The 27,750-nt window shown below is 45.7% G+C and overlaps 1 protein-coding gene across 1 annotated transcript in view; it reads left to right on the top strand.

The window, feature by feature from the left end:
- Positions 1 to 27,750, top strand: part of FGD5 (FYVE, RhoGEF and PH domain containing 5) — a 150,500-nt gene that overhangs the window by 45,198 nt on the left and 77,552 nt on the right. The window contains exon 3 of the mRNA XM_026650261.2: positions 21,679 to 21,808. Coding sequence (XP_026506046.1) covers positions 21,679 to 21,808 — 130 coding nt within the window. The remainder of the gene's footprint in view (positions 1 to 21,678; positions 21,809 to 27,750) is intronic.

The raw sequence follows: 27,750 nt of genomic DNA, 5'->3' as shown, positions 1-27,750 counted from the left end.
TGGAGGGGGGGGGTCTCTTTTTAAATCAAGATCCAGATCATGTGCCAAGCCCAATAAATAGGTTTAGTACAGGGGTTCCTTCTGAAAACAGGCTTCTTCACACAGGCCTCTGCAGCCATTGGAGCCTCAGGGCTACAGTAACTTTAGCAGCTGGTGTGCACCCCCTTCCTGTTACGTGTGGGGCTCTGGCTGGTGAATTCACACAGTCAGAGATCCAACAACTATGCCTTTATCTCTCCTCTACCCCCGTATCCCCTACAGGCTGGAGTAGAAGCAACACACAAATATGGAATGCAGACCTCCTCTGAGTGCTCCTTGCATCCTGCCCTACCTCAGAGAGTGGGAAACTGCCCAGCTGGCAGCATGTACACCTGGGATGGGCATGGGGGCAGGGGAGGAGAAGGGAAAGATTTTACCTCAACGTAGGTCACATGGGAGCATAGGCTTTGCCATATCTGATCAGACAATTCATCTATCAAATCTTGTATTGCTCCACATCAGGATTAAAAAAAAACCCAAACAAAAATGAAATGTACCTAACCAGCTGCACAATTTTGTGATCTGGGAGAAACAATTCCTTCCTGACCCCTGCAGGCACAGAGTTAATACCCTGAAGCATGAACTTTGATTGTCCTCTCGTTACCTTGGCTTCCACAGCTGCAGGTATTATTAGCAATCATAAAATTATTTTGGCATCTTTCAGAACCCAGCTGCAATATTTGTCCTGATGATCTGCTTTAGCAGTGGGTTGGCTGGTGGAATACATGCTACATTAATAAGTATTTCCTTTGGTTGGCCTTTAATGTCCTCAGATAATGAATCATTGGGTTTTTTTCCTAGAAAATGTTCCAAACTAATTAACAAATTGGGTCAAAAAGAGAAAATAAATATGCAGTTTTTCTAAAACAAGGAAATTCCATGGCTATTAATTTCTGTCAATTATCACTGGTACATTAAGTTGGTATCTATTTAAGATATTACAAAAGGGGAAGTCACTGTCTGAAAAAGATGGAATCTGAGATATTAATTGCTGGTCACGGGCCTTTAAAAATAAGGCAGTGGATCTGCATTTACAACAAGAGGTGAATTAGTCCTTGTTCTCTTTGAATTTGTTGATAAAGGGCTAACTGAAAATTTCCCACCAGCTTTAATGAGATCTGGGCTCACAACGTTTTATTTGTGTTGGCCCATATAGGTATAGGTGAGGGAGCTGGAGTTTATTCTGATGCATTGTCGGCTACATTCTGACTGGAGAATCTTGTGATGGAGGATGTAAAAAGGGCACAGCTGGGTTCTCGGACCCCAAGGAGAGTTTGTAGCAATGGCAGCTAGAAAAACTGCCTTTTGACTAGTGAATCAAACACATTTGATTTTAAACCAATGCATCAGAGCCATTCTTGGTACAACTCCTTTGGCTTCAGTGAAGCTGCATCCAAAGCCACTAAATTTGGCCCACTGAAAAAGAGAATAAATAGTTGCATCTGACAAGATAATTTCTACAGTCACTGCTGTCCAATCCCAATTCTAATGTGGTCTCTACTGATCTCAATGGGAGGGCTTCATAATTTCATTTTAACAGAGACTTGGACTTCCACTATTTGTTCAGAGCCCTGGCTTCTCTAATAGGCAAACAAAACATATATTAGATGAGGAAACATTATATTCCCTGAAAGGGGCAGCTCTATGTTTTTTGCCGCCCCAAGCACGGCAGTCAGGCGGCCTTCGCTGGTCACGCAGATTCGGCGGCGTTTCTGCGGGTGATCTGCCGGTCCCGCCGCTGCCGCATTGCCACCGAAGCCGCGGGACCGGCGGACCTCCCGCAGGCATGCCGCCAAAGGCTACCTGACTGCCGTCTCTCACGGCGACCGGCACGCCGCCCCCCGCGGCTTGCCGCCCCAGGCACACGCTTGCTGCGCTGGTGCCTGGAGCTGCCCCTGTTCCCTGATGACAGCAGAGAATATACAGTGGTAGCCATTAAAAATCAACATTTATCAAAAGATACCTCACACAGAGCACAGTTACTTCCTATTCTAAGTACAGTGGAAATGTGAGTATCATATGTATATTGATAACTGTTGGCCAATAGCGACTTTTTAAAGGCAATTGTACTGTAGAAATGGGTCCATGGATGTGCATGCTTGCTTTCTTTCCTTCTTTCTTACATAACCAGATTCTGCCCTGATTTACACTTCTCCAAGCCCCTTTGAAGCCAGTTGTAATGCAAAGGAAATAAATCAGTGGATTATTTGGCCCTTTAAGTATTTTGATGATGGTGGGAATAATTAAATTGCATCATCCACTCTGCAGTTTGCTGTGAATACAAAAAGTGGGGGGGAATGAGAGATGGGAGAGAGAATGTCTCTTGAAAATGTTGTTTGTGGTCTTTTGGGGGTGGGGGTTGTTGTTGTTTTTTGGGTTTTTTAAAGCATTCCTGTTAATAAACAATTGAAGACATTTCTCTCTTTTTTTCTGTCCTGGAAATGCCAACTGACTTTGGGTTTTGTTTTGGGTTTTTTTGTAATTAATTGAATACTGCCACAATATTAAAAACCAAGCATACGTTTTAGATCATGTTTCTGGGAAAAGTTACAGGCGGTATCCTTTGGCTGACCTCTGAACATTGTTAGCTAGTGGTGTCCTTTTCACTGTATATAGGTCATAACAAGAAGTTATGGGTTTGGTCCCAGTGTGAATGAAACAGAGATTCCTTAAGTGCTACACCTTTTTATACCCGTAAGAAGGCATTCTAATCCACCTTCCAAAAGAACTGATTCAGTTACAGGAAGCTAACTTAACTTAGCTGATGTTGCTGTGTAATGTTCCTACATGTTCTTTGATTAGGAATACGGCATCAACAATCCATATCTGTTTCTCCAGACACGGCATTCTATAATACTTGTAAGGCAACTTCCAAGGGTCCAAATTTTAGAAACAGAAAACCAGGGCCCATCTGTTTCTGTGAAGTAGGTGCAAGAATGAGGGAGGGGTTTGGCAGCTGGAATGTGAGCAGTTCGGCTGTCTTTTTGGACTTCATCCTCTGGCCATGCCATGCCCCTCTGGTCCTGCAGACTGGAGGCATGGGACCAGAATGTGTAGACTCTATGGATCTAGTACAACCACAGAATTGTCCCATTGTTTTCTTCCCCTCCGCAGGGTTCATGCAGGAAGGGTCCCCAAGGCCAAAATGACAAAATATATAGATCCTGCAGAAACGATCAGTAGATCCACCTTACACAGCTTCCTGGAGGTGCCAAATCACCTCTATTCACCTCCGGAAGATACTGAATCAGTCCTTACCTCCCGCCTGGCCAGACAATTTCTTTCACAGTTAGACTATCAGTGTACATTCCGCCGCAAGAGATAAATGCCTTGTAAATGTCTTCTGGTGTTCTGAGGTCATGCGCCTATGCAGCGCCTGTAGACATTATTTCTTATGAAACTGCGGTGTTGGAGTTTGCAGGTACATTCACTGCGCTGAGCATCCTTTAACAGCCAACATTTAGATAACATAGGCTAATAGGTCTTTTCCATCTTGGTAGCCAGCTGCCTTCCAGGCTTCTAAGGAGCCATCTGATGGAGAGATGCATGCTTCAAATGTATCATAAAGCATAACTGAGAGCCCAAGGGGGACATTAATGCAGACACCTTATCAGACAGGCATGTTACCCCAGGAGCATCTGAGGAGCAAGAACCATGAAGCGGAAGGCAAACAAGATGAACTCTCTTTCTATCTGATCAGACATGTCATTGCTGTAAAAACTCATTTAAAGCAAATCACAGTGTGCCAATCCTGAGAGATGCTGAGCACCCTCAAATCCCCCTGACACCAATGGGAGCTGCACCCCTCAGGTTTTGGCCCTATGTTTCCTTTTCCATTTTATCTTTGAGACAGCTGGTGATTCCAGAGCAAGACATCCCCAATGTCATGCAGGTACATGGCTAGCCAGGTGTGCAGTTAGCCATGTGTGTGTGCAGTTATGGATTTGCATGCACACTTCCAATGTGTGAACACAAATGCGTGGCCTCCTTGGGCACTGAAATGTGGGCCCCTCGTTACTGAAGTCCTCTTTGATTCCCTTCTTCCCTCTCAAAGCCCCCAGTCAAATTCATATTTCTCTCTAGTGTTGGGTGAATTAAAAAAATAAGTTTAAAGAATGTATTTGCTCATTGATGGGGCGAAAGTCTGCAAGCAAGTTATTTGATGAACCATATTTGGCCATCCATAGAAATGCTTGAACAACAAAAATATTTCTTTGGGAATCGTTTATTTGGGGATAGTTTATTTTGTCTATTTGTGAATAGCATTCGACCAGCTCTTCCCTCTGCTGTGTATACCAGTGCTCACTGCATTTCCTGTCCACTTATTGCATGTGTTCAGACACCTTGGCCAACCTGCTGTACAGACACAAAGACACACTATGCAGAGTCCACACTTGGCCCCTTCTGGGGTTTCACTTTAGTAACAAAATAATCAATAATGTAATGATCAGCTCAGACCTTCTCCTGCTCCTATAGTTCCCCTCTTGCTTGGGATTGCTGAGGCCACATATTACATCTTTTCTCCCCTGAGAGCTACTCCCCCCTCCCTTATATCTAATGAGCAAGTTACTTTAACCCTTGTCCAGCAGCATCAATAGCTGCTAATGGAGTAAGATGTTTCAGGCAAACACTGCCAGCCTGTTACGCTGCAGGTGTACAAGTTCTCCTATCCTGGATGTATCAACTCTTCAGCTACTTATGATGTAAGTGCTGCTGAACAAAATGACTTTTGTTGCAAAGCCTCCTTTTGTACTGAGTCAGTCAGTTTAAGGTTAGCCTGTCCCAGTAGGCCCATTGCTTCCTCTGTTGTACTGGCTAACTCTTGGAATGATTACAGGCAATTGCTGGAGGAGCAGCAGATAATGTGTCTGCAATCTGCTCTCATTCAGCCATATCATTGCTACAAGCAAGAGAATTAGTTGGGGATTACAGTCTCTGTTGAGATATTGTCAGCCATGGAACTTTTTGTCCACCCACTTTTATTAGCATCTTTTGCTGCATTCAAGTTGATTGCTTACATTAAGTTTTACTTTGCAGTGATTTTAATGATCTAAAGAAGAGTATCATTTAGCTGACTTAAGAAATGTACATCTCCTTTTACAGAGGCTTTGAACATTTATGACTCTATAATGGTTAATTTTATAGAAAATCTTAGCCTCGTTGCAGGGATAGTTTACGATAATAACTTGGGGGGGGAGGCACATTTCACATGCTGAAAGCATGTGCTATTTAAGTTGCCCTAAGTACCAGAGTCCATTTGAATGCAATGTGAGAAAGGTAACACAACTAGAGTAGCTGATGAACATTAGTATCTTAATAGATAGCAGTCTCATCATGCAAATTCCTGATGGCTTTAGAGGTGCTGGGGTTTGAGCTGAAATAACGGGGAAAGTGAAGATAAATTTCCTATTGTAGCATATTTTCCCCTCCAATCCCACTAAAGGGACATTTATTTTGCAGGAGGCTGGCAAACAAACACAAACCCCATTGCTGTTCTTTTTGTCTGCACTGCAGCACAACCAAAGAGCTGGTTGCTTTCTAGAAAGAGATCCAAGTTCGCCCAGCTGTGTATGCCCCAATTGGGGTAATCTGATGCTGATCATCTGCAAGGGTCAGGAAGGATTTTTTTCCCACCACGTAGAACATTGGCCAAGTGCATTATGAGGGATTTTTGCCTCCCTCTGAAATACTGGCCTTTTTTAGAGATAAGATTCTGAACGTGATGGACTTAAGGGCTGATCTAGTGTGGCAAGCCCTATATCCCTATGCTGTGGGGTGTTAGGGAAGGAATCAAGATCTTTTCTTAACGAGGTCCAAGGGAACACCAGATGGCAGTTGAGATGAGAAATGCCCTCGCAAAGATAGTTCAAACTACAGCATTTTAGTTGGGGCAGCTGCTACTAGATCTGAATAGGCTGCTTGGCAAAAGAGTGTAGCTAATAACAAGTTGCTAATCAGCTGTTAGGCAGCGATACTGTCCGTCTTGATCAAGATTCAAGGCAAAAGACAAAAGAAATAGGAAGCTGCCAGGGATAATGTGTAACTATCGTGGTGCCCCACTTTACTGGGAGCTTCTTAATTCAAAGCACTGAGACTGGATAGTGAGGTGCATAACTATGAGCTTTATTGATCATGTCTGCACCACTTGGGTATTCACGCTGCACTTGACTCACCAAACTCCCAAAGTCCTGTCTAAGCATGTCCTGGGCTCACTGTGAAATCTGGTATGGATTCCCTGGCAGTGTGGGGGGAAGGGGATGGGGGTCTCATCTTCGCTGGTTCAAAAGACCCAGTCAGGGTCTATTATCGACTATTATCTTTTCAAAATAATTTCTAAACAGATTTGATATTGAAATACCAAGAGTAGCACCAGTTCCCTTATCAGCAGAGATTCAAACCCCCTTGCAATAGAAAATAAAGGCCAGGTTGCTTTTAAAATCTTCAGAGTGCCTAGTGAATACTCAGCCTTACCCTGTCTTCCTAATGACACTGACCTTTGCAGAAGACGTTTGGCCATGAAGATATTAAAAGGGAGCTATCTCATGGGACCCACTCAAGGGGTTCAGTGAGAGAATCTCACAGTAAACTCAGCATTGGTGCTTTTCCAGCAGAGTTGCAGCCTTCACTGTTCACTGTTCCAAGGGTGGAAGCCAGTGGAAAGGCATAAGCACGCATGAGCCTAAATACCTTTGGAAATCTGGGCCAGAGCGCTTTATTAAAAAAAATTGGATGCACATTCCACATGAAAAATGCACGTGTGATTTCATGCCCAGGCCATGTGTGCAATTGCCAAGACTGTGTGTGAAAAGTAGGTGCATGTTAATCCTGACTGTTTGGGTACTCAGTTACCCCATTTGCACACATAATATAGGGTTAGCTGCATGCACAAATAGAGCATGTAATTGCTCCAACATTTTATATACACTGTTGCATGCCTCCTTGCTTTAATAAACTATTCAGGTCCATTGAATAAAATTGGGGTGGATGATCTGAGGCGCTGAGAACATTTGAAGTGTGTGGTTTTATGGGCTACGCTCCCTGACAGAGGAAAAGTCAGCTCACTAGATGGGTTCTCCTGAGGTCCCACTGTTCAAATGGAGCACATGGTACCAGAGAAACTCCCGCTGAAGTAAAAGGAATGATCAGTTCTCAGATTCAGCATCTCAAGGAATTCTTTCTTACGCTGCTTTGCAAAAATCTCACGTAGCATGGAGGAATCCCATTTCTCTCGACCAGATGTGCAGAAGAGATTGTATGCAGGGATATAAAACACAAGCTGAGTGCATTCCAACCCAGGTCCATTTCTTAATAGTTTGAAGCAGGCCTATTGCAGATCCCAGCTTCCCAGATTTGTGGATATCAGAGAGAGTGAAGCCCTGTATTGTGGTGCAGAGAAACCAGCATGTGAACCAAAACAAAAGGACCACAGTGCGCAGCAACCCCCAGTATGTTCTCAGAGATGATAGAATAAACATGTGCTCTTTCCATGCAGTTATTTAGGGCCAACATGTGAGTGGACTGGAAAGAAAATAATCACTGGAGAGTAAATGTTAATCAGCTTTGATTCTGGACTGCAGCGTTTCCAATGTTGCCAAAGGACAGTAACAAAACAAAACATGTAATTAAGAAAAGCGGAGAGCCATTTGGATCCCCCAAAAAGGAGTTTACTCCATGCCCAGGGTCAGCTGAGTAGTTGGATGGATTTAACTTGAGCAGCTGCAACAGCCAGCTAGTTCTGTGTGAGTCCCTCGGGTTCCAGAGGCAAAGAGAAAAGTTTAAGGATGAGTTTTTCAGTGTCATCTGAGGGAGTTGAAATTCAATGGGAGTTGGGTGCCCCAGGCACCTTTGAAAATCCCAGCCACAAATTGGACGTTACCCATGAAACTGAAATTAATGCAAATCTGTGCTGAAGAAGCAGCATTGCAATCTACTGCTCATGGCTCTTTTTCCTAGTTACCTGTAATGAAAACACCACTTTCTTGTAATTGAACAAACCATGAGACTTCCAAAGCATAGTATGGGGGGCTGATGTGAAAGTAAAAAGGCAGCCCCAAGTCAGTCAATGATGAGGTCATTAGTAGGACAGAATAGTGTAGATCACAAACCCTGGCCTCTCCTCAATATGGTTATTCTCCTATTTGGAAACCAAGATGGTCTGTGCTCCTCATTACATAGTAATTCCTTACACTTGTACAGTACACGTCATCCTAGATCTCAAAGTTCCTTCTAAAGGTGGACAAGCGTTATTATCCCCATTTTTCTGAATGCCTAAGAGAGGTTAATTGACTTGCCCAAGATCACACAGTGAGTCAGTGTCAGGGATGGGATTAGAATTTAGCTGTCAAATTCCCTGCTGGCGTAACTGCACTGAACTCAGTGGAGTTATGCCATGAGAGAATTCAGCCCTAGCTCTCTTGATTTTCATGCTCAGTTCACTAGCTCATCACTCCCCTTCATTCATTTCTTTCCTGGGTAATAATAGTGTCTTACCTGTAATTCTGGAGGATCTTAGAGTACTTTAGAAGCTCATATGCAAGAAACACACACACCAATCTCTGAAATGTAGCCACTTCTTTAATATGACAGTTGGTTTTTTTATCTCCAGTTTTCTTCACCCCTTTAGCGAGACCCAGTCCCCATCAGAGTTTGTTTGAGTTTTTGATGTGTGTGTGTGTATGTAATGATGATGGAAAGTGCTGAATTGACAGTCCTGGACAATTAAGTCCTTCATTTAGCTATAGAACAGGTATAGCTTGGTCAGCTGCAGTGAAAACTTCCCCCCCACACTTGACAGGACCATATACGAGTGAGAAGTGAGTTCAGTCTCCATGGTCCATTCCATCCTTGGCCTCTCTCCAGAGACTATCAGCAAGGGGCCAATTAGCGCCAGTTGTGATATGTACACCTGCCCTTTAGGACATGGACTGAGATCCACTAACCCATTTCGCACAGCTCAGTGTTTTTGTCCTGGGCTGGACTTGAATGACACTTTAGAGGTGAAAGGCTCAAGGAACCTTAATTTGTTAGGCTGCAGAGCTTTACCCTAGCTTACTGTTGGGGTCCCTGGAACAAATTCTAGTCATAGTTTGTCTATTGTCACCAATGTTCTACACCAGAATCCTTAACAAACACCTGGAAATGAAAATGTCAACGGGCCCAATAGAAACCAAGTTCCCCAAAGAACTGCAGTAGATGAAGTTGGCTGTGATTGTTTTCCAAAGCCCTAGAATTAGAGATGAGATTGTGTGTCATGATCACTGGAAACATCTCATGAATACAGACTGACTCACTTGTCTTGATTGGGCATGCTTATTTTTCCATGCTCAAATATCCAGACTGAGAAGATTCCCATAGCGGCAGAAATTTAATAAAATTCAAGGCAACTTACATAGCAGCTTATCATGTGCCAAGTCATGGCCAGGTGATTGTCAAAAGATATACATGAGATAAATGACTGACTGACTGTTCACATCTGAAAGGTCTAAGCACTGAGAGGAAGGTCTGCCCTGCAATAAAGCTACTCTGCACACTCCTTGACACAAAACTGCCTTACACCTGGTGGATCTGGCCCTAAAAAGGCTCCTTCTTTCACAGGGGGATCTTCACATGGTGGAGCTGCCACACTGGATCTTAAATCACCCCTGCAGCTGGCACAGGCAGCATGACCAGGGGAAAGGGTGTGTGGGTTGGGCATCCCTGCACCCTGGTGATTATCCACCAGCGGAACAGCCCCATGTGCTCTTAGTCAATCAGCACAATTTATAGCACCCCACAGGCTGCTCTAAGCAGCCCCAGGCAACTGGACCCAGTGCAGAGTGCCCCCGCCACCGGGGTAGCAGCAGCAGCCCAGGGCTCCGGGGGCTATTTAAAGGGCCAGGGGCTCCCCTGCTTCTACCGTCCTGGCCCTGTAAATAGCCGCGGGAGCCCTGGGGAAGCGGCAGGGCTCCCACGGCTATTTAAAGGACCGGGGCGGCAGAGGCAGCTGGAGCCCCGGGCCCTTTAAATAGCCCCTGGAGCCCCCCACTACTCCTGGGTTCCGGGGGCTATTTAAAGGGCCTGGGGCTCCCCTGCTTCTACCGCCCCTGTAAATAGCCACCGGAGCCCCAGAGTAGTGGCAGTGGGGCTCCGGCGGCTATTTAAAGGGCTGGGGTGGTAGAAGCAGTGGGAGCCCCGGACTTTTTAAATAGCCCCTAGAGCCCTGCAGCCAGGGCCGGCTCCAGGCACCAACCTGGCAAGCAGGTGCTTGGGGCGGCCGCTCCGGAGAGGGGCGGCATGTCCAGCTATTCGGTGGCAATTCGGCGGATGGTCCCTCACTCCAGCTCAGAGCGAAGGACCTCCCGCCGAATTGCCGCCGCACATCGCGATCGCGCCTTTTTTTTTTTTTTGGCTGCTTGGGGTGGCCAAAACCCTGGAGCCGGCCCTACCCCAGGGCTCCAGCAGTAGGGCTCTGGTGGCAATTTAAAGGGCCTGGGGCTCCAGCCCCAGCTGGGAGCCCCAGGTCCTTTAAATTGCTGCCCGGGGAAGCTAGGCTGCCTCGGTACAGCAAACTGGTTCTTGCCGGTACGCTGTCCTGGGGCGTACCGGCTTACTTTCACCTCTGATGGAAGCATAACTAGGGATAATGGTATGTAGTTAAGCAAAGGAAAATGGATGCTGAATGTCAGGAAAGACTTTCTGACACTGAGATCTATTAGACTATGGAATAGTCTCCCTAAATTGATGGAAGATGCCCCAGGACCTCAGTCATATTGGTCAGGAGAAGGTGCTGGAGGGATTGTAAGGAACAATCCTGCATTGGTTCTGGAACTGGACAGGAGAACCTACTAATTTCATAACAGTGCAATCCACTATCATCCCTTTAAAAATAAACCAGTGCTGCTGGAATGAAGTGCTCCTGTAAATGAGGTCCCGTGCCACAGGAAGGCAATATTGCAAGGTTTGCTAGTGTACTAGCCTTTAATAGCCTCATTCATAATGATTACCACAGTAATATACTCAGGCATTCTTACCAAATTATAATGTGCTCTTACATGAGCATAATGTAGTCATTTATCTTTGGGAGAGAGCGGGAAACTTAATTCTGCGTCTGCTGGGACAAACAATTATAAATTGCAGAAAGGCAGTTTCAGAGAGACGGGAGAGAGAAACAGGCTAAGCCGTTAATAAGCCTCCCAATCTATTCCTCTATCTGCTTCACTGGTGCTTTGGCCTGTGCTGAGCTAGCAGCTCAGATCCAGGCCAGGCCCCACCGCAGCCTCTTTGCCACTTCATAGCTCATCTCTTTTGTGAGTTTTTAATAAAGAAAGATACAGGACCACTTAAATATCATCTGCAAGTTAACAAGACAATCTACGATCGGTTGCTCTCTGGCTTCACAGCTGTCATCATGCTATTAGGTACCCTTCTTTGGGAGCAGGTAGAACTATCCCCCTACACAGCCAAGTATTCTTGTAAGTTGTATTCTGTTTCAATCATTCACCTATGAGAGAAGGGGACCATGACCCTGGAATTTCGCTGTTGGGATGTAGGAGAGCTGGTCTAAAAAAAAAAATGCCAATTGTTTTTCGCTGGAAATGTCAAAATGTTTTCATTTTTTTTAAAGTGTTCCTGCAAATTGTTTGTTTTGTTTTTTTGTTGAAAAACCATAACCAAGAACATTTAGGTTTTCAAAAACTGTTGTTAGCTAAAAGAAAGTTTTACTGAAAATTTTAAATTTTCACTTTATTTTGAGGTTTTCATTAAAACCCCAGAATATGTCAGCAATAAGGGACATTTTCCATAAACATTTTTATTTTGATGGAAAAGCCATTTCTCATCAGAAATGTTTCAAACAATCAGCTCTCCATTGAAGAAAGAGGACAAGGAGGCACCCCCATCTCTTTACAAGTGAAGCTAGGTGAAATAATAGACTCAAACATGCTCCAAATCTGTTGGTGAACTTTGGGAACTAATGAAATAGATGGGGTACATTTTTCTTCTCTGATCTGAACTTCTGATCTCTATACCTTTGATGGAGCTTCTGCCTTCTGTATGGACTAGAAAAGAGAATTTTGCCCCACCCATTTCAGAGGTAGACTTTCACCACCCCCTGGGTAGCCCCAGGAAGCAGTCTGCCTCACATATACCCACTGAGTCACTATTCCTTGCCCCTTTCCTTTGCTCCAGGTAGTGCTAATTTTCCTCTGGGCTATATCAGCAGAGAATGACAACATTCAAACAAGAAGGGGGGTGAGGCTAAGGTTCTACCCTTTCCCCCACTCTCTCCTGATCCACCTGTTCCAGGATGGGAGTAAGTGGGTGTGGCGCAACTGGTTACTCCAACATGGATGCAGCTGATAGCCTGCACGGGGGCATAAAGGGGTTTTACTCTCCGTTACTCCCTGCATGGACATGTGGGGCAAGACTAAGTATCTATCGCTTAAAACACCGAACAGAACACTTCAGAACAATCCACCAATCCGCAATGTATTTTTAAATGCATCTCTAATGAGCATGGAAACCTCATTGCAGGCAAGTCTTCATTCCCTCTAATAGGAGTTTTTGCCTAAAGAACGTTTCCAGGATCAGGCCCCCATATCTAGGGAGAGGGGCACAGAATGAAAAGGAAATTCTGTCAGCTTTAGCAGTTGAGATTGGCATTTTTGTTACTGAAACTGCATTTCAGTTGCGCCTTCCCTCTGAGGCTTCACAGATTGCTCTCCTTTCCCAACGGCTGTTCTGTTCTCCTCCGTTGGATTCTGCTGACTTCTGCTCTGTGTTCTAGCGTTTCCTCTGGATGCTCATTCTCTCCGCGCTGAGTGTTGATTCCTCATGCTTAGCCCAGAGTTTGGGGGATGGGGGAGAAGCCGGAATGGTCTTGAGTTTGCAGCATTGCTTGCCTCCCAGGATGGCTATAAAAGCAATCGTTCTGCAGTTACTCTCGGAATGAAGCAGTTGCACAACCAGAGTAGCTGGCAGAGTCCTTGGGCAAGTTTGCAGTTGACATAGTTCTGTCTCCTTTAGCATAAAGAGAACTTTGCAGAGTTAACCAGGCTTTGCACATTGAGTCTGAGAATCAAAAGAGCCTACTGATACTCAAACATCTTCTGTCCTAGATAGGTAAAGCTAAAGTAATGAGCTACTTGCAAGTGATAATAAATGGTCTGTTTGGGATGAAAAAAATGAGACGGAATCAGAGTTCAAGATTGCGCATGTTCCTTTGTAATTTGGACAGAGATTGAGACGTGATCTGCCCAGCTCCTGCTTGGCAGGGAACACCCTATATCAGCATCCTGTGGTTCTCTGCACATGGGACAAGAGCAGTGGGATGAGTTGTAGAGAACCACGTCCATCCTTCTTTGGTTGGAGCAAGTGTCATTGTTATGCAGGACCTGTGGAGCGGGAAGGCGTAGATAACAAGGGTGTGCAGTCGAGGAGACCAGGTTTGGGTTTTGCATATTTGGGTTCCAAGTTATCTGAACCACCTACATTCAGGGGGAAGGAGGTGTGTTGCCAGGTGAAGGGTCCAGTTACGCCCAGTCTCTATAATGGTTTGGGTTTTTCAAAAGCAGAATGAAAATAAGGTGTGATTCCAACCTGGGCTTCTTTTTATCTGGATCATTGAAGTTCAAGGGGCTGAAGCAAAAAGTTCTAGTTTTACTCCCTCTAGTAAATAGGAGAAGAAAATGGAGGGACTCCAGAACGGCTCACGTCCCCCCGCACTATACAGTGGAAAGGAGAAAGTTTGAGTTCTGAGACTCTTGTAGTTAATATGAGGAAACGAGGGCTATAATACACATTCAATAAAAAGTGACAGGTACAGCTCCCAGCAGGTACAACTCCAGGGCTTGGATTGCAAACTCGAAACCATAAGCAGTAAATAGGATTAAAACATGATTAGCTTTCCCCTCCACATGTTCAATGGATGGATTACCTAACAGGCTAAGAAAAATATCATCCATCATTATTTTAGGTCTAAATCCACAGATGTTTTGTCTGAATGAAGGAACAGTTAGTTTCTTTAGCTTCTTTCCCACACGATCACATAATTCTATCAGTGGTAATAGACAGCAGTTAAGGGGACCTGGGCATGAAGCAGAATAAAAACATTTGCTACTAGAACTGTGTGAAAAGTTTATGGAAAAACTAGACATAGTCCTAAGTCTCAAAGTTTGAATTCAGATTTGAATCCAAACTTGTCTAAAGATCAAGAGGGTTCAGATTTTGGGGGTCAGGGTGGGGGGGCAGTTTGGATTGGTTTGTTATCCAAACAAAGGGCCAGCTGCTAAATTAATATCTAATCTGATTTCCCCCCAAGTTTGTGGGGTTCTGAGATGCGGGGTTGATTGAATACCTTAAACTAGAGGAAATATAGAGGGCAGTTGTTGCCAGTCCAAAACTCACTCTAAAATGTACCCAGATCTAGGAACCTTTCGGCAAACCTGGAGCGGAGTTTCAAGCAAATTTGGAGTCAAATTTCAGGTGACTCCTAAGGATGAGAGGTTTTGGGGGTAAATGGCAAGAAAGCTGATTTTTTGCCTGGTACAAACTTAAAATCAGGCAAACTTCTTTTGTTTGAGTTTATCTTTGGATCTTGCCGTCAAATGCATATGAAGCAAAACTGGGGAGACAATGTACACAAAATCTCTGTGAACCAAACCCGGCTGAGTTTCACACACTCTGGTCACCTCTGTCCCCAAACATATAGGACATCTGTGATTTTCCTAGGACCTATATCTTGCCAGCCTAGCACTCCGACAGCAGTCAGATAATCTGGAATATTACAGTTTAACATTGCAATGCAGCTCCTAAATGAGATGAGATTGCACCTTCACACTGTGACTCCATCAGTACATGACACCTTTGTACATCACCATGAAGCGACGGGGGGCCAGGGGAGGGGGCACTCTGGTGTATTTCATCTTGATGATATAAACTTCATAAGAACTGCCACACTGGATTAGACCAATGGTCCATCTAGTCCACTATCCTGTTTCCACCAGCGGCCAATACCGGCTTACTCTAGAGTTAGGAAGATGCAAGAAACCCTTCAATTATGGGTTAGCAGTTGTTGGGATATCATGGCACAACAGCATCCTGAGCAATTTTCCCCCTGAGCAAATATGAATATAAGACAATCCTTGGTGTGTGTGAGATGTATTTTAATTTCTAGACTCAATGATCCAAGACATTACTATCATAACAAGTCATTGCTCTTTATTTTACCATCAAGACTCTGCCGTGGCATGTGAAGCAAGGTGGCTTTGCAACTTTGTTTATTTCTTTTATGGTGGCCCTCCGAGCAGTACCCAAGATCTATTAGGTAAACAGATAAGCTTGTCAGAAAGAGAATTCCCGATATCTCAAACCCATATACTTTCTGATCTCTGACATGGGACTAAGGGGGATTTTAGAAGCACTTATTTCTCTATTACTGGCCTATCGCCCCCTAGTTCATATCCCTGAGCAGGCAAGAACACTTAGCCAAGCTCCTCTGCCTTCTTCCACTGCCCTTTCTGAGATTCTTTCTGCTTAAAATTCTTACACTGTAGAGAATAATAGCTTCTGAGAAGGAGACCATATTGCCCACCATAAATAATCAGGGTCGAATATGAATGGTTGCAGAAGGGATACATTTGTAATTGTGCAGTTTGTGTGCCCTGAATATCTATGGCACCAAAACCCATCTCTCATTCATATTTCTTTCCAGCCCCATTCAGAAGATAATGCCACTAAATCACTTGTCATTTTAAAAATGAATGATGGAATTAATGAGATATTATTAAATTATTAATTGTTGTTATAATCCTTTGGGAAGATGCTTTAGGTTACCAGGTCTTTCCTCATCCCCAAGATCTTGGATAACATGTCATGGTGGATCCTAAATGAAATAATCTTTAATCTTTTAAACAGGCAAATTTCAAACCAAAACTGGCAAAAGGAGATGGAATTCAAGAGCCTTTTTGTTCTTTCTGTTGAACTCATGGACGTTTATAATGAGAGATGAGTGAACCAGTGCAGATAAAATATGACCTTTCAGCCAAACTCAAATTGCACGTTTTTTGGGGGGAAGGGAGGTAGAGGAAGAGAGAGGAGTTCTTTTAACTTTTCTTTTTATCACAATTCACCTTTGCCTGGCCTCAGAACTTTCTGCCCTCCCCCCCAGGATCAGAAGTTGAAGTGCCAAAATATCAATCATCATCATGCATTGTCAGGACAACCATCCCCATAGTACATTGATACAACTTGCACAGCTTAGATTCTCATCAAAAATATTTCCCAAGTATATGGAACTAGCACCCTATGACCTTATCTTGCCCTCAGTACTGTGATTGTAAAGGGAGGAGGAAAATTTGTCCATAGAGTAAGTGTTTTCAGGAGAAAGATCTGGCAGTTGGTGAAAAGCTTGGAGAAAGATGTGGATATTTCAATACTTTCTGTGTCACCAGCTTCAGGTAACTGACACTGCACTGTAGTGAGTGCAAACTTTTGACTAGCACTCTAGCATAATTATCATCCAAGTTTATCGATGGTGCATTACACAGAAAAGTAAATCTAGATAGGTCAGGAAGTGAAGGATTCAGAATCTACAAAGATCCTGAAGGGAATCCTGCCTTACAGCATATTACATTCCAGTACCCAGTATTTTCCTTGACTCATGGAATCAGGGGTCCTGAAAGGCTAGAGGATCTAGCCAGAACAATACTGCATTTTCCAGGCATCTTCATTACACATCATAAATAGAGATATCCTATCTCCTCGAACTGGAAGGAACCTTGAAAGGTCATTGAGTTGAGTCAAGTCCAGCTCCCTACCTTCACTAGCAGGACCAAGTACTGATTTTGCCCTAGATCCCTAAGTGGCCCCTTCAAGGATTGAACTCACAACTGCTGGGTTTAGTAGGCCAATGCTCAAACCACTGAGCTATCCCTCCCCCCCAAGGGAGATCCTATCATAGGACAATGTTCATTATCTTTGCCCTTTCCACAGCTAATGAGGCAAAGTAACTTTTAAGAGGCTCTAGTGGCCAAACTTCCTTCTCCTCTCACTTACAATAGTTTTCTATTGATTGCAGCGGGGTTACTCCCTCTATACGCTGGTGTGAGTGAGATCAGACTTAAGCAGGCTTTGGCTCGAGCCATTTCTGTAGGTGATTGTGCTTTCCCCCCCCCCCCTTTCTTGTACTTAGTCTTCTGTCACTGTTCACCTGAGGACTGGCCAGCGGTGATGGCCCAAGATCAGAATGTGCGGCTCTATCAGAGGGCAGAGTCACCAAGCGGGCTAGAGAAGTGAGGGAATCCTTGTCTATTCACAAGGGTGGGAAGAGGAATTGACAAATAAAAGCCTCACTCTTTTCACTAGTGACTCATGTGCCAACAATTAACAGAGGTTTTCAGCTACCTTGTGCTGTGATATCACACAAAAAGCCCATGCAGTCATTAGAGCAGTTATCACTTAGCACAACTCATTCACCAATCAACATGCTCTCTGCTCTTGGTAGTGTGTCCTGAGAATAAACAGATGTCATTACACAACAAAGAAGTGGTTACTCTATTCCCAAACTGTATGTTATTTCAGGCTCTTTGGCCAGCATGGCCAATTTTTTCTTCCCAATGGCCATAGTCAGTTCCTTGCCTAGTGTGCCCACCTCAGTAGGGTATATCTGTCCACTGCAAAGAAGGCTTCTGTACATGGTGGCTCCATGGTCCCCTTTCCCTGTCCTTTCCCGATTGCAGGCAGGGTTGCCAGGTGTCCGGTTTTCAACCAGAACGCTCGGTTGAAAAGGGACCCTGGCAGCTCCAGTCAGCACCGCCGACCAGGCCATTAAAAGTCCAGTCAGCGGTGTTGCGGGTCTAAGGCAGGCTGGTCCCTATGTGTCCTGGCATCGCACTGCGCCCCGGAAGCAGCCAGCAGCTCCAGCTCCTAGGCGGGGGGAGGCACAGGGCTCCATGTGCTGTCCCCGCCCCGAGCACCGGCTCCGCACTCCCATTGGCTGGGAACCATGGCCCCTGCCCCTCCCACCTAGGAACCATACCTGCTGGCCACTTCCGGGGTGCAGCGTGGAGCCAGGACAGGCAAGGAGCCGCCTTAGTCCCGCTGCGTCGTTGACCGGGAGCCACCTAAGGTAAGCCTACACCCCAACCCCCTGCCCCGCCCTGACCCCCAGAATCCCAGAGCCCCCTCCTGCACCCCAAACCCCTCATCCCCAGAGCCCACACCCCCTCTCACATCCCAACCCCCTGCCTCAACCCACAGCCCCCTCCCACATTCCGAATCCCTCAGCCCCACCCCCAGCCTGGAGCCCCCTCCTGCACCCCAAACCCCTCATCTCCAGCCCCATCCCAGAGCCTGGACCCCCAGCTGGAGCCTTCACCCCCCACACACACACTCCAACTCCCTGCCCCAACCCAGAGCCCCCTCCCGCACCCTGAACCCCTCATTTCTGGCCCCACCCCAGAGCCCACACCCCCAGTTACAGCCCTCACCTCATCCCGCACCCCAACCTCCTGCCCCAGCCCAGTGAAAGTGAGTGACAGTGGGAAAGAGCAAGCCACCGAGGGAGGGGGAATGTAATGAGCGGGAGCAGAGCCTTGGGGAAGGGGCAGGGCTAGGGTGTTCAGTTTTGTGAGATTAGAAAGTTGGAAACCCTAATTGCAGGCCTTCAGACTCCTCGTGTTGGTCAATTGTCATGCCTGCATTCTCCACCAAACAGGGTCTACTCACCACTGGGCCTCCCCCTTGTAGCTGCATCTGGGGATTAGCTCTGCCTGGGCTGAGGCCCCGTTCTGTCACTCGCTGGTGCTGCAGCCCCTCTTGCTGTCTAGGAGTCACAGTGCTTCTTCTCCGAGGCCTGGCTTTCTGGCCAGGACACTATACAGTTTTCCCCTCCTGGAGTAACAAAGTCGCATCAGATCCACTGTCTGGTACTATTCCACACAGTCTTCCCAATCAAGACTGTGCCACTTCCACAATAGCTGGTAGGGAAACCTGGGCCTGCCCACTACTCTGTGTTCCATCCCAGGGGCCTTACAATCAGCAGCCAAATTCTGCACCATCTCAACCCTTGCTGCCATTTCCATGGGCTTCTTTCTACTCTGCCCTCTGCTGGCTTTCTTCTCCAACACGCTTCTGGGTAACTCCTTACCACAATGTGTGGATCCCCAGGCATCTGCTCTACCCCTGGGTTTCCTCCTTCACTCCTCCCAAGACCCAGAGAGTGACTGCAGACCTCCACTCTGTCCCCTCTTCTGCTCTGACTTCCTGGCTTTATTCAAGCCTCCAGCTACTCCTGCCCAGATGGGCTACATCTTCAATTAGTGCTTGTCATCAAGCCTTAATCTCCCCCAAGGTGCAGCCTACCCAGCTAATTAGCCCTTCTGAGCCACCTTAACCCCTCCATTGTAGTGTGGGGTGAGCACCCTATCACAGAGGACTTATGGCCATTAGGAACAGCTGGGCTTGCAGAAGGATTTTGAAGGAAAAGAGATAGGGCATGAGGTTTATTTGGGGTTGGGAGGCTGAGCCATATGTAGGTGAGGGAGAAAGGAGTGGACAGAAAAGTCAAAGAGAGCAATGAGGAGAGAAGCTCGGGGGGAGTGTAGGGAGTAGGACAGGGTGTAGGATGAAATGAGGCAGAGCTGGTGGAGCAGAGTTAATATGTGAGAAGGAGACCCTTGTATTTAGGGCCTGATCCAAAGCCCGCTGAAGTCAATGGAAAGTGCGCCATTGATTTTAATGAGTTTTGGATCTGGGTATTAGGATGGGAGAAGAGTTTAAGACAATCAGAGATTCAAGAAGAGAGTTATGCCTCTCAGCCTGAGGACAGACCATAGGTAACAGAACCAGAGGAGGATGGGACAGCAGTAGAAATATATCGCCCTAACACTAATAGAGTGTGTCTAGACACCCCTTTAAAATGATATGCTTTGGGAGCATCTGCCCCTAGCGTTCTGCTGCCAATGCCACCCACATACATCACTTTTAAAATAGCAACCTGTGACTCCACATTGTCAGACTCCCTGATGGATGAGAGGGTTAGTGAAGATAAGCTGGCCTTAGAGTTGTATATATTTCAAGCACTGGGAGTGAGGAACGTAAAGTAATAAAGCAATTACCATCAATAAAAGCTTGGAAGTGAGGGGTGGAGCTGATCCACAGAGGCTCCTTTGTTGTTGCAGCTAGGCAGGGTTTAGGAAGTGCAGTGATGCCGCCCACACTGGAAAACCACAGACACTAATAATAAACAAGGGAAGACAATGCTTAGGCACAGAAGAGGCTCAACCTCTACCTACCACCATCCTCTTGCGGCAGAGTATGCAGAGCAGCTCCCTGAAGCCTCTCTCCCCTCTGAGCCATTGGAGCGATCTCCGCTGCACTCCGGCAATGAGGATCTTGGAGGAGCTGTGGCAGAGCTGTCTAACTGTTTATAAATGAATGTAAAAATCAAATAATTTCTCCTCAGCAGGGAGCTGCATTCCTGAATGAAAAATCAGGCCTGGTCCAAAGCCTATTGAGTCTCCTCAGTCATTCTCTTCAGCAGGTTTTGGATTGGGCCCTCAGAAAATAAGGACTAAGGGCTAGATTCATACTCTACCTTGGCAAAAAAACTTTTTCTGTGTCAGTGGGTGTCCAGTCACTGTAGTGCTGATTCATATTGAGGAGGGGCAGGTGATGTTTCCACCAGCAGCCATTCCTTGGGGGATTATACCTTGGTAGGACAGCTTTAGTTTCCACTGGGAAATGCATAAAGCCCCCACCATAGATACTCCCCAGGAGATCAGTGATTTCTCTGGCCATCGCTTCTCCCTAGCTTGTGCTCACCACATTTGGGGTTGTGGAGGCCTCCTCTGCCCCATTCACCTTTACCCCAGTGCCAGTGAAATTGCAGCCTATATGTACTGTTATAAACTCCCTTCGTAGTGGACTTTCTAGGTGAAATCCAGGGCAAATCCAGCACTTAGTCACACTAACTCACCCACGGCCACCTTCATAGTACTCTGTGACTGGCATTCAGGCTCATGATTCATCCACATTGGCAAAATGATTTGAGTTCCTCAGGTGGAAGGTGCTATGAAATACAGAGATGAGCCAGAGCTGCAGAATCTGGATCTGGGTTCAGATTCCACTGAAACAATTCACAAATATTTAGATCTGAGGATTTGGTTTGAGCACTTTATCTATGGTTATTGGTGTTACTATTGTGCTGTTTTACTGATCTGAAGTATCCCTAGAGAACCCAGCATCACAGTATCTACGCTCTATTATTAATTATCATTGTTAGTCATTATTATTTTATTATATTCATTTTGGGGTGGTTGTATCTAGCAAAGGGCAAACCAGTTCGAACTGTGGCCCTAAAATATGAACCCGGTCAAACTTCTGCCCCAAGCTTGGACTGAACCAAAACACCAAACTTTTTGGGAGGTTTAAAGAGTTTCGTTAACTTTCCTCCTATTATGTTTCACATTCATGGCAGCCTCTGAACTTACTATCAAAAAGCAGGAAGCTCCAGGAATCCTGCTTCCCAAGTTTAACAGACCTACTGGGTTTACCTGCCACTAGCTGTGTCTGGGCTGCCTATGGAATACTTATGTCTGAGTAACAGTGACGAGGCGTGCATGGTGAGAATGTGATGGGCTGATCTTTTCCTTTTGCTTACAGTGCCTATACTGAGCCTTACAAGGTGTGCCCTGTCTCTGTGGTACCCGTGGAGGACGTCACATCAGACGAGGAACAGAAGAGTTCAGAAGATGAGGAGAGTAGCCAGGGGGATCCCAGCCTCATCCATAAAGTAAGAGCTCTGGAACAATCTGGGGAATATAGGAAACACTCAAGGGGGAAGGGAAGAAAAACAAGGATGAAAACATCCTTGACGCTTGGATATGTTTACACAGTCCATGGCAGCGAGCGTCCCAATCCAGGTCGACAGACACGGGGTTGCGGGGCTCACAGTAGCACTCTAGAAATAGCTGTGTAGACAGCGCTTTGAAATTGCTGCTCAGGCTGGAGGTCAGGCTCTGACACCCACCCACTCTCTAGTCTTCAGAGCCCGAGCTCTAGCCCACGCCACAATGTCTCCACAGCTATTTTTAGCATGGTAGTGCAAGCCCCACAAGTCTGTCCACCTGGTCTGGGAGGCCCACTGGCGTGGGCTGTGTAGGTGTACCCTCAAGTAGCCATCTCCTCCCGCTCTGTGCTTACAGCTAGCCCAGGAATATCAGAGCTATGATCATTGCATTTCTTCAGAACTATGGTAAGGAGTTACTTCTGTTGCATATGGCAGAGCCCATAGACCTAAGAAGGGAAGCTGCGGCAACCAGCCAGCAGGCTCAGGTAGGTCCTGATCCAATGCCCACTAAGGTCAATGGGAGACTTTCTATTGACATGAGTGGTTACGGCACCAGATCCACAGATCTGGAGTCTCTTGGAGGTTGAGGGATGACCCGTGTGATTGTTGCAATGAGATCTGATCTGAAAAGTTGTGAGCCTCTTTCTTAGTCCTGCACTCTGGGGATTGGAGGCGGGGAGAAATTGCTGACAGATGGCCAGAGAAGAGTCCATGCCATAGAACTTAATCTGCAGAAGGAAGAGAGGGGTCACAGCACTGAGCCCTCCACTTATGACGGAGAATTCCACCCTCCAGAATTTCAGGATTATGGAATTCTGCCGGTGGCCCTGCATACCCAGCTTTCCAGACTCCCCACAAAAACCTTGGGCCATTATTGGCTCATTGTGATTGATGGTGAATAGAATAAATTCCAACTCTCTGTTGTCCTTCCCTCAGAAAGTGCTGGTATAGTTAAAGAATACTGACAGTGGATTGTATTTCCTACCCTCAGCACTCCCGCCTCCTTTTGTTGTCTTCTCACGCAAATCTTCTGGGTGCCAAGGGAGCATTAGCTGCCCTGTCAAAACACAGCCTTGCAATGATGAAGGGCAGAAAAATTGTCCAACTACCCAATGAAGTGATGTCTTCTCCCTCTTGTAGCAAAATCTTCAGACAACACAGAGCGGTTGTAAAACATGAAAGAGTTCAGAAGCACTGTCGCTTGGGGAGAGTTGGCAGAGGTACACATGTCTGGATGCCAAAAATAGTACCATGAATTTGGAAATGAGCTAATCTTGCTAAAACAACTGTTTTGGGCTGGCCTAGCAGAGCTGAATTTGGATTAAAATAAAAACTCCAACAACTGGAGTTTGTTGTTTTGGTTTATGGTTTCCCCCTCCCGAGGGAAAATTAGCCTGAATAAAGGCATGAAATCACCTAGCTGATAAGATCTTCTTGCTGTGTCCAGAACACGTGATTCTGACTGGTGTCTAGCTGGGATATACTTACTTCACTCCGCTGAAATGTGGATTGTCAATCCCCAAGTATTATGATTTGCTTTGCTCGCTTGCTTTTTGCCTGTTCATTGGAGATTTCCAAGGCTTCCAGTTTGGGTTTGGGTTGGGGGAGGTGTTGTTTTCTGTTGTTTCTTTTTTTAAGGCTCATTTTCTGAAGAAGAAAAAAAAAAGTCAGATTTGTACACAGGTTTCCTGGAATTGTTTGAACAGCTGCCCCCCTTTGAATCCCTGCTCTCCTGGGGATGAGCTCTGTGTGAATACGAAGGAACCTTTAGGACTTGCCAGCACCTCCATTCTGCAAACAATTTAAATGATGGACAGAATGATATGTTTGGGGTGTTTTGGTGTATCCATTGTATAAAAAAACCTAGGGCTTTGATTTCCACTGGGTTGCATAATTTTTACAGCAGTCTAACTCCATTGGACCGTGCTGGAATTGGACTGGCATAAAAATGATGTAAAGAAGTAGAAAAGCAAGCCTGTCTTCTCCAAGTTTTGTTTTGGTCAGGGTTCTATAAGTGCACCCTCAATCCAGAAACCCTGGGTAACATCACTTGGTGCTTTTGATTATTCAAGTTAAAGCTGATTTTGAGAATGTGCTCTTTTTGGTTAATTGTGCACTTGAATCCCCTTCTTTAAATCTCTGGCAGATGGTATCAGGTTAGAAAACTCCCAGATGAGGATGCTGTAGTTTTTTTAACCTCTGTGATTCTACTTGGTTAAAACCACCAAAAGGGGTGCACTTCTCTTACATAACTGAGGGAGATTCTCTCTTTTTCCACCCCCTGCTTAGCTAATTTACAGGAGCTCTGGAGTCATCCCCAGTGTGCGTGCCTGCTACATATGCTTATATACTTACATCCACCCAACTGGTAGGAAGGTGACACTTGACTTTTCTGTCGCAGACTCCGAAGGATGAACAATGGATTTTGGAGGCTTCTTTGCCTGCATAGAGGAAAGCATCAGAAGTAGGGATGGCAATTGGCAAATCTGGGTTCCAGTTAGGTATAGGCATGTACAGGTTCAAGTGAAATAAGGGATCCTTTCATCTCCGAACCTTCACTCAGTACTAGAAAAACATCCAAACCAAATCATCCCACCCTTTGAATTTGATCCAGACCTAAAATTGGTGCTGGGTCTTTGTGCTACAATGAGATGAACTAATTGCATAGCTGTGAACTTTAGGAGTGCTCAGATCTGGATATGAACTTGCAGTTCAGACCCCACTAGCCCGCAAACTCAAACTGCCCTCTCACTTTGCCTATGCTAATACTTTTTGCAGCTTTCTCTGAAATTCCTACTTCCAGCCAGGACCAGAAATAGAAACAAGAAGTTGCCTCCAGAAGGGCTGCTATTGTGAGATAACCAGCCCAATGTTGTTCTCTAGAGATTCAGAGAAGGTTTGGAGAAGCACAAGCCTTTGGGATTCTCCCATGCTAGCTGTGCTTTGAATGCCTCAGAGCATCCCAAAAAGCTTGAGGAGGATCTTGCACTTAGAAGGTCTGAACCACAACCCAGGTTTAAATTTAACTACTCCTCCAGAGATAAGGCCTCAGACTTTAGTGTCAGGACTCTGGGAGTCCAAGCGGGAGTATTCAGCCAGATCATCCCTCCTAGCTGCCTCTTAAGACAAGCTGCCCTCCCTGACTTGACCCCATTCCCAGCTACACCTTTATCTCCTCAGCAATCTTCACCCTGAAACTGAAGTGACTCCAAGGACAATTCCTTTGCTAGGCCTGACACTTTGCCCATGAAGACAAGAGCCTCTGTGTGGTAGGGAGTCACTTCCACACTGGATCATGAAAAGAGCAAGTGAGAGGATGCTGTAGACCAGGGGTCACATTTTAAGCTTTAATAGCTGGTGGCGAATTGGAAGGGGCGGTGGGGCCAATGTTGGGGTTCATTTGGGGAACTTCAAATCCTATGGAGTTTGCTGGATGGTTTCAGTTCCCCGGCCCCTGAAACACCGCCATCCTTCTTCTGCGTTGTAGTGCCAGCATGTTGAGAGCTCTGTCAAGGACAAACAAAAGCCCAGTAAAGAAGAAGCACTTTTCGGAGGGTTCAGTGGGGATGCACGCATCAATGTATGCACCTCCAACACACCCACAACAATGTGTGCGCTCTCACTGCATCCACAAAACTCCAATATCAAGCAATATAAGGCCGTGAAGCAAAGGTTGCGGGGTGTGAGCTTGTGGGGGATGTAGTGGAGATGCAGCCCCTGAACTGGGAGTTAACTTCTCCAGCCTCTTTTGTTGGGAAGCCAGGCCAAGGGAAATGTGACAGCTGCAAGGCATGAGGGTGCCTCAAGCTGTGTTTTGTGATGTCTGGCTGCCTGACCCAGCCTGGGTGTCACACACATCGAAAAGGGTGTTGGTCACAAGAAAAGGCAATGGGCTTAAAAATAGCCCTAGTAGTCAATGGAAGGCATTTAGACTCAGACTGACAAGTTGCACCATTGCTGATAAGGAGCCAACCTTCCTATACAATGGTGGCTTTGGAAGGGTACAGTAGTAACAGGGTAAATATCAGCTCGCTAGGGAATATTGTATCAGCATCAGCTATTTCAGTGTTCCTGTTATACTCAAGGGTGGTATACAGTGAATCCTACATTAAACCCCCACTCAGAGAAGAAGGATCTGTTAATAAACATGGCAGGGTGTTTGACATGAAGAATTGAAGGGATTCCCAGGAAAGATTCAATTAGCCTAGTTTGATACTGCAATAATGTGATTGTTTATAAAGCATCAGGATATAAATACTTAAGTGCTTTTATTGTAATACAAATAATAAAGCCATCTTTTAAATGCAGAGAGAGCCACTTGCATCCACAACATGGATCTGTCTGCCAATTAACCTCAATATAGGGAAAATAAAATAGTAAAGTTGATCACATTTAACTACTGCTTAGTGTTTCAGAATAAAAATGTAAAATGATGCATGGAACTATGCACAGAGCAGCACACAAATGGTCTGGTCTTCCCCTCACATTGGGGAAAATCAAGAGGCACTTCACTGAAACCACTAGCCCTACAGCTGTGTACAAATGGTGTAAATGAGAGTAGAATCAGGCTGTGCCTTATGGCCCTAGACGTCCCAAATCATTTTAGCTGCTCACCTAGGACAGGGTGTTGTTATATGTGGATCCAATGCTGGTCGTGCTGGAGAAGTGGTCACCTAATACAGGTAACTTACCTTTCTGTAATGCTAGTGGATACCTTGGCATAGTAGAGACTTAATAAAGGAGTTTGGTAAATTATTTGATCCTGAGGGCAGCGTTGGAGATAAACGACCATGATCCTCTCTGAGGTGCCAGGAATGTAAGGCAGCAGTGGGACAAGGAAGGCCGTGAACCATCACAGCACACAGAGGCGACCTGTGTTGTGTGTAATGAAGGAAATAGGCTAGAATACAAAGGTTTTGCAAAGAGCAAGGCAGCAACCATCTCACTATTACTGCATGTCAAATTGCCTTTGCTGTTCCTTATCTTTCCACTGGGTGGGGTCGGTTTCCAGGCTCCATTAATCACTCTGTTTTGCAAACCTTTAACTTTCATATACTGAAACACACACACTCCCACAAAACCCAAACATAAGCTGTACTTGGGAGCAACGGATTGGTGCCCCGTAAGGAAGCGACAAATTTAGACAGCTCTTCATGGGCCATGTTTGGCCTTTTGTAATTGAACAGATTCCCCAGGACAGGTTGCAATCAAGCCCCGAGAGCAAGCCATTGGAAGACGACTCTCCCGGGTTCCATCTCCAACTGTGTCAGTAATTCATTATGCAGTCTCAAACAAGGCCCCTGCTATTTCGGTGCCTCCTTTTATCTATCTATAAAATTATTAATAAGAATAAACCTACATGACAGCGGTGTTGTGAGGTTATTTAATATTTATAAATCACTTTAAAGTCCTCTGATCATTATGACAGCAGCATTGTGCTAGGTGCTGTACAGACACACAGTCCCTGCCGCAAAGAGTTTATAATCTAAAGCAGTTAGACAGACAAATGGTAGGAGGGGAAGCAGAGGGACAAAGCGACTTGGCTAGAGAGACGCAGCCGGCCGGTGGCACAGTTAAGAATGAAACCTCGCTTTCCTGACTGCCAGTCCGATGTCTTATGCACTACGCCACGCTGCCTCTGATGAACCACAAAGCATTCTTATTACTCCTCTGTTTCCTGGAGCACTGAGAACTAGTGAACAAAGTGCTAATACTTCAAGCTACTTGGATCTCCCTATTCTTGTGTCATGTATGAAATGTGTGATCAGCTGTCCACCTCCATGCTATGCAGTGGCACTTGGGCAAGTGACATGTTAAGCACGTGGATGAGTGGTAGGTAATGGGTATTGACTGGTCCAGTAGCTGTCTTTGGGTTGGTATTGCCC

Source organism: Terrapene carolina, unplaced genomic scaffold, assembly GCF_002925995.2.
Source record: "Terrapene carolina triunguis isolate 2854851 unplaced genomic scaffold, T_m_triunguis-2.0 Scaffold89, whole genome shotgun sequence".
Classification (NCBI taxonomy): Eukaryota; Metazoa; Chordata; order Testudines; family Emydidae; genus Terrapene; species Terrapene triunguis.
Note: the sequence above shows the minus strand (reverse complement) of the source record. Positions and strands in the feature narration are given on the sequence as shown.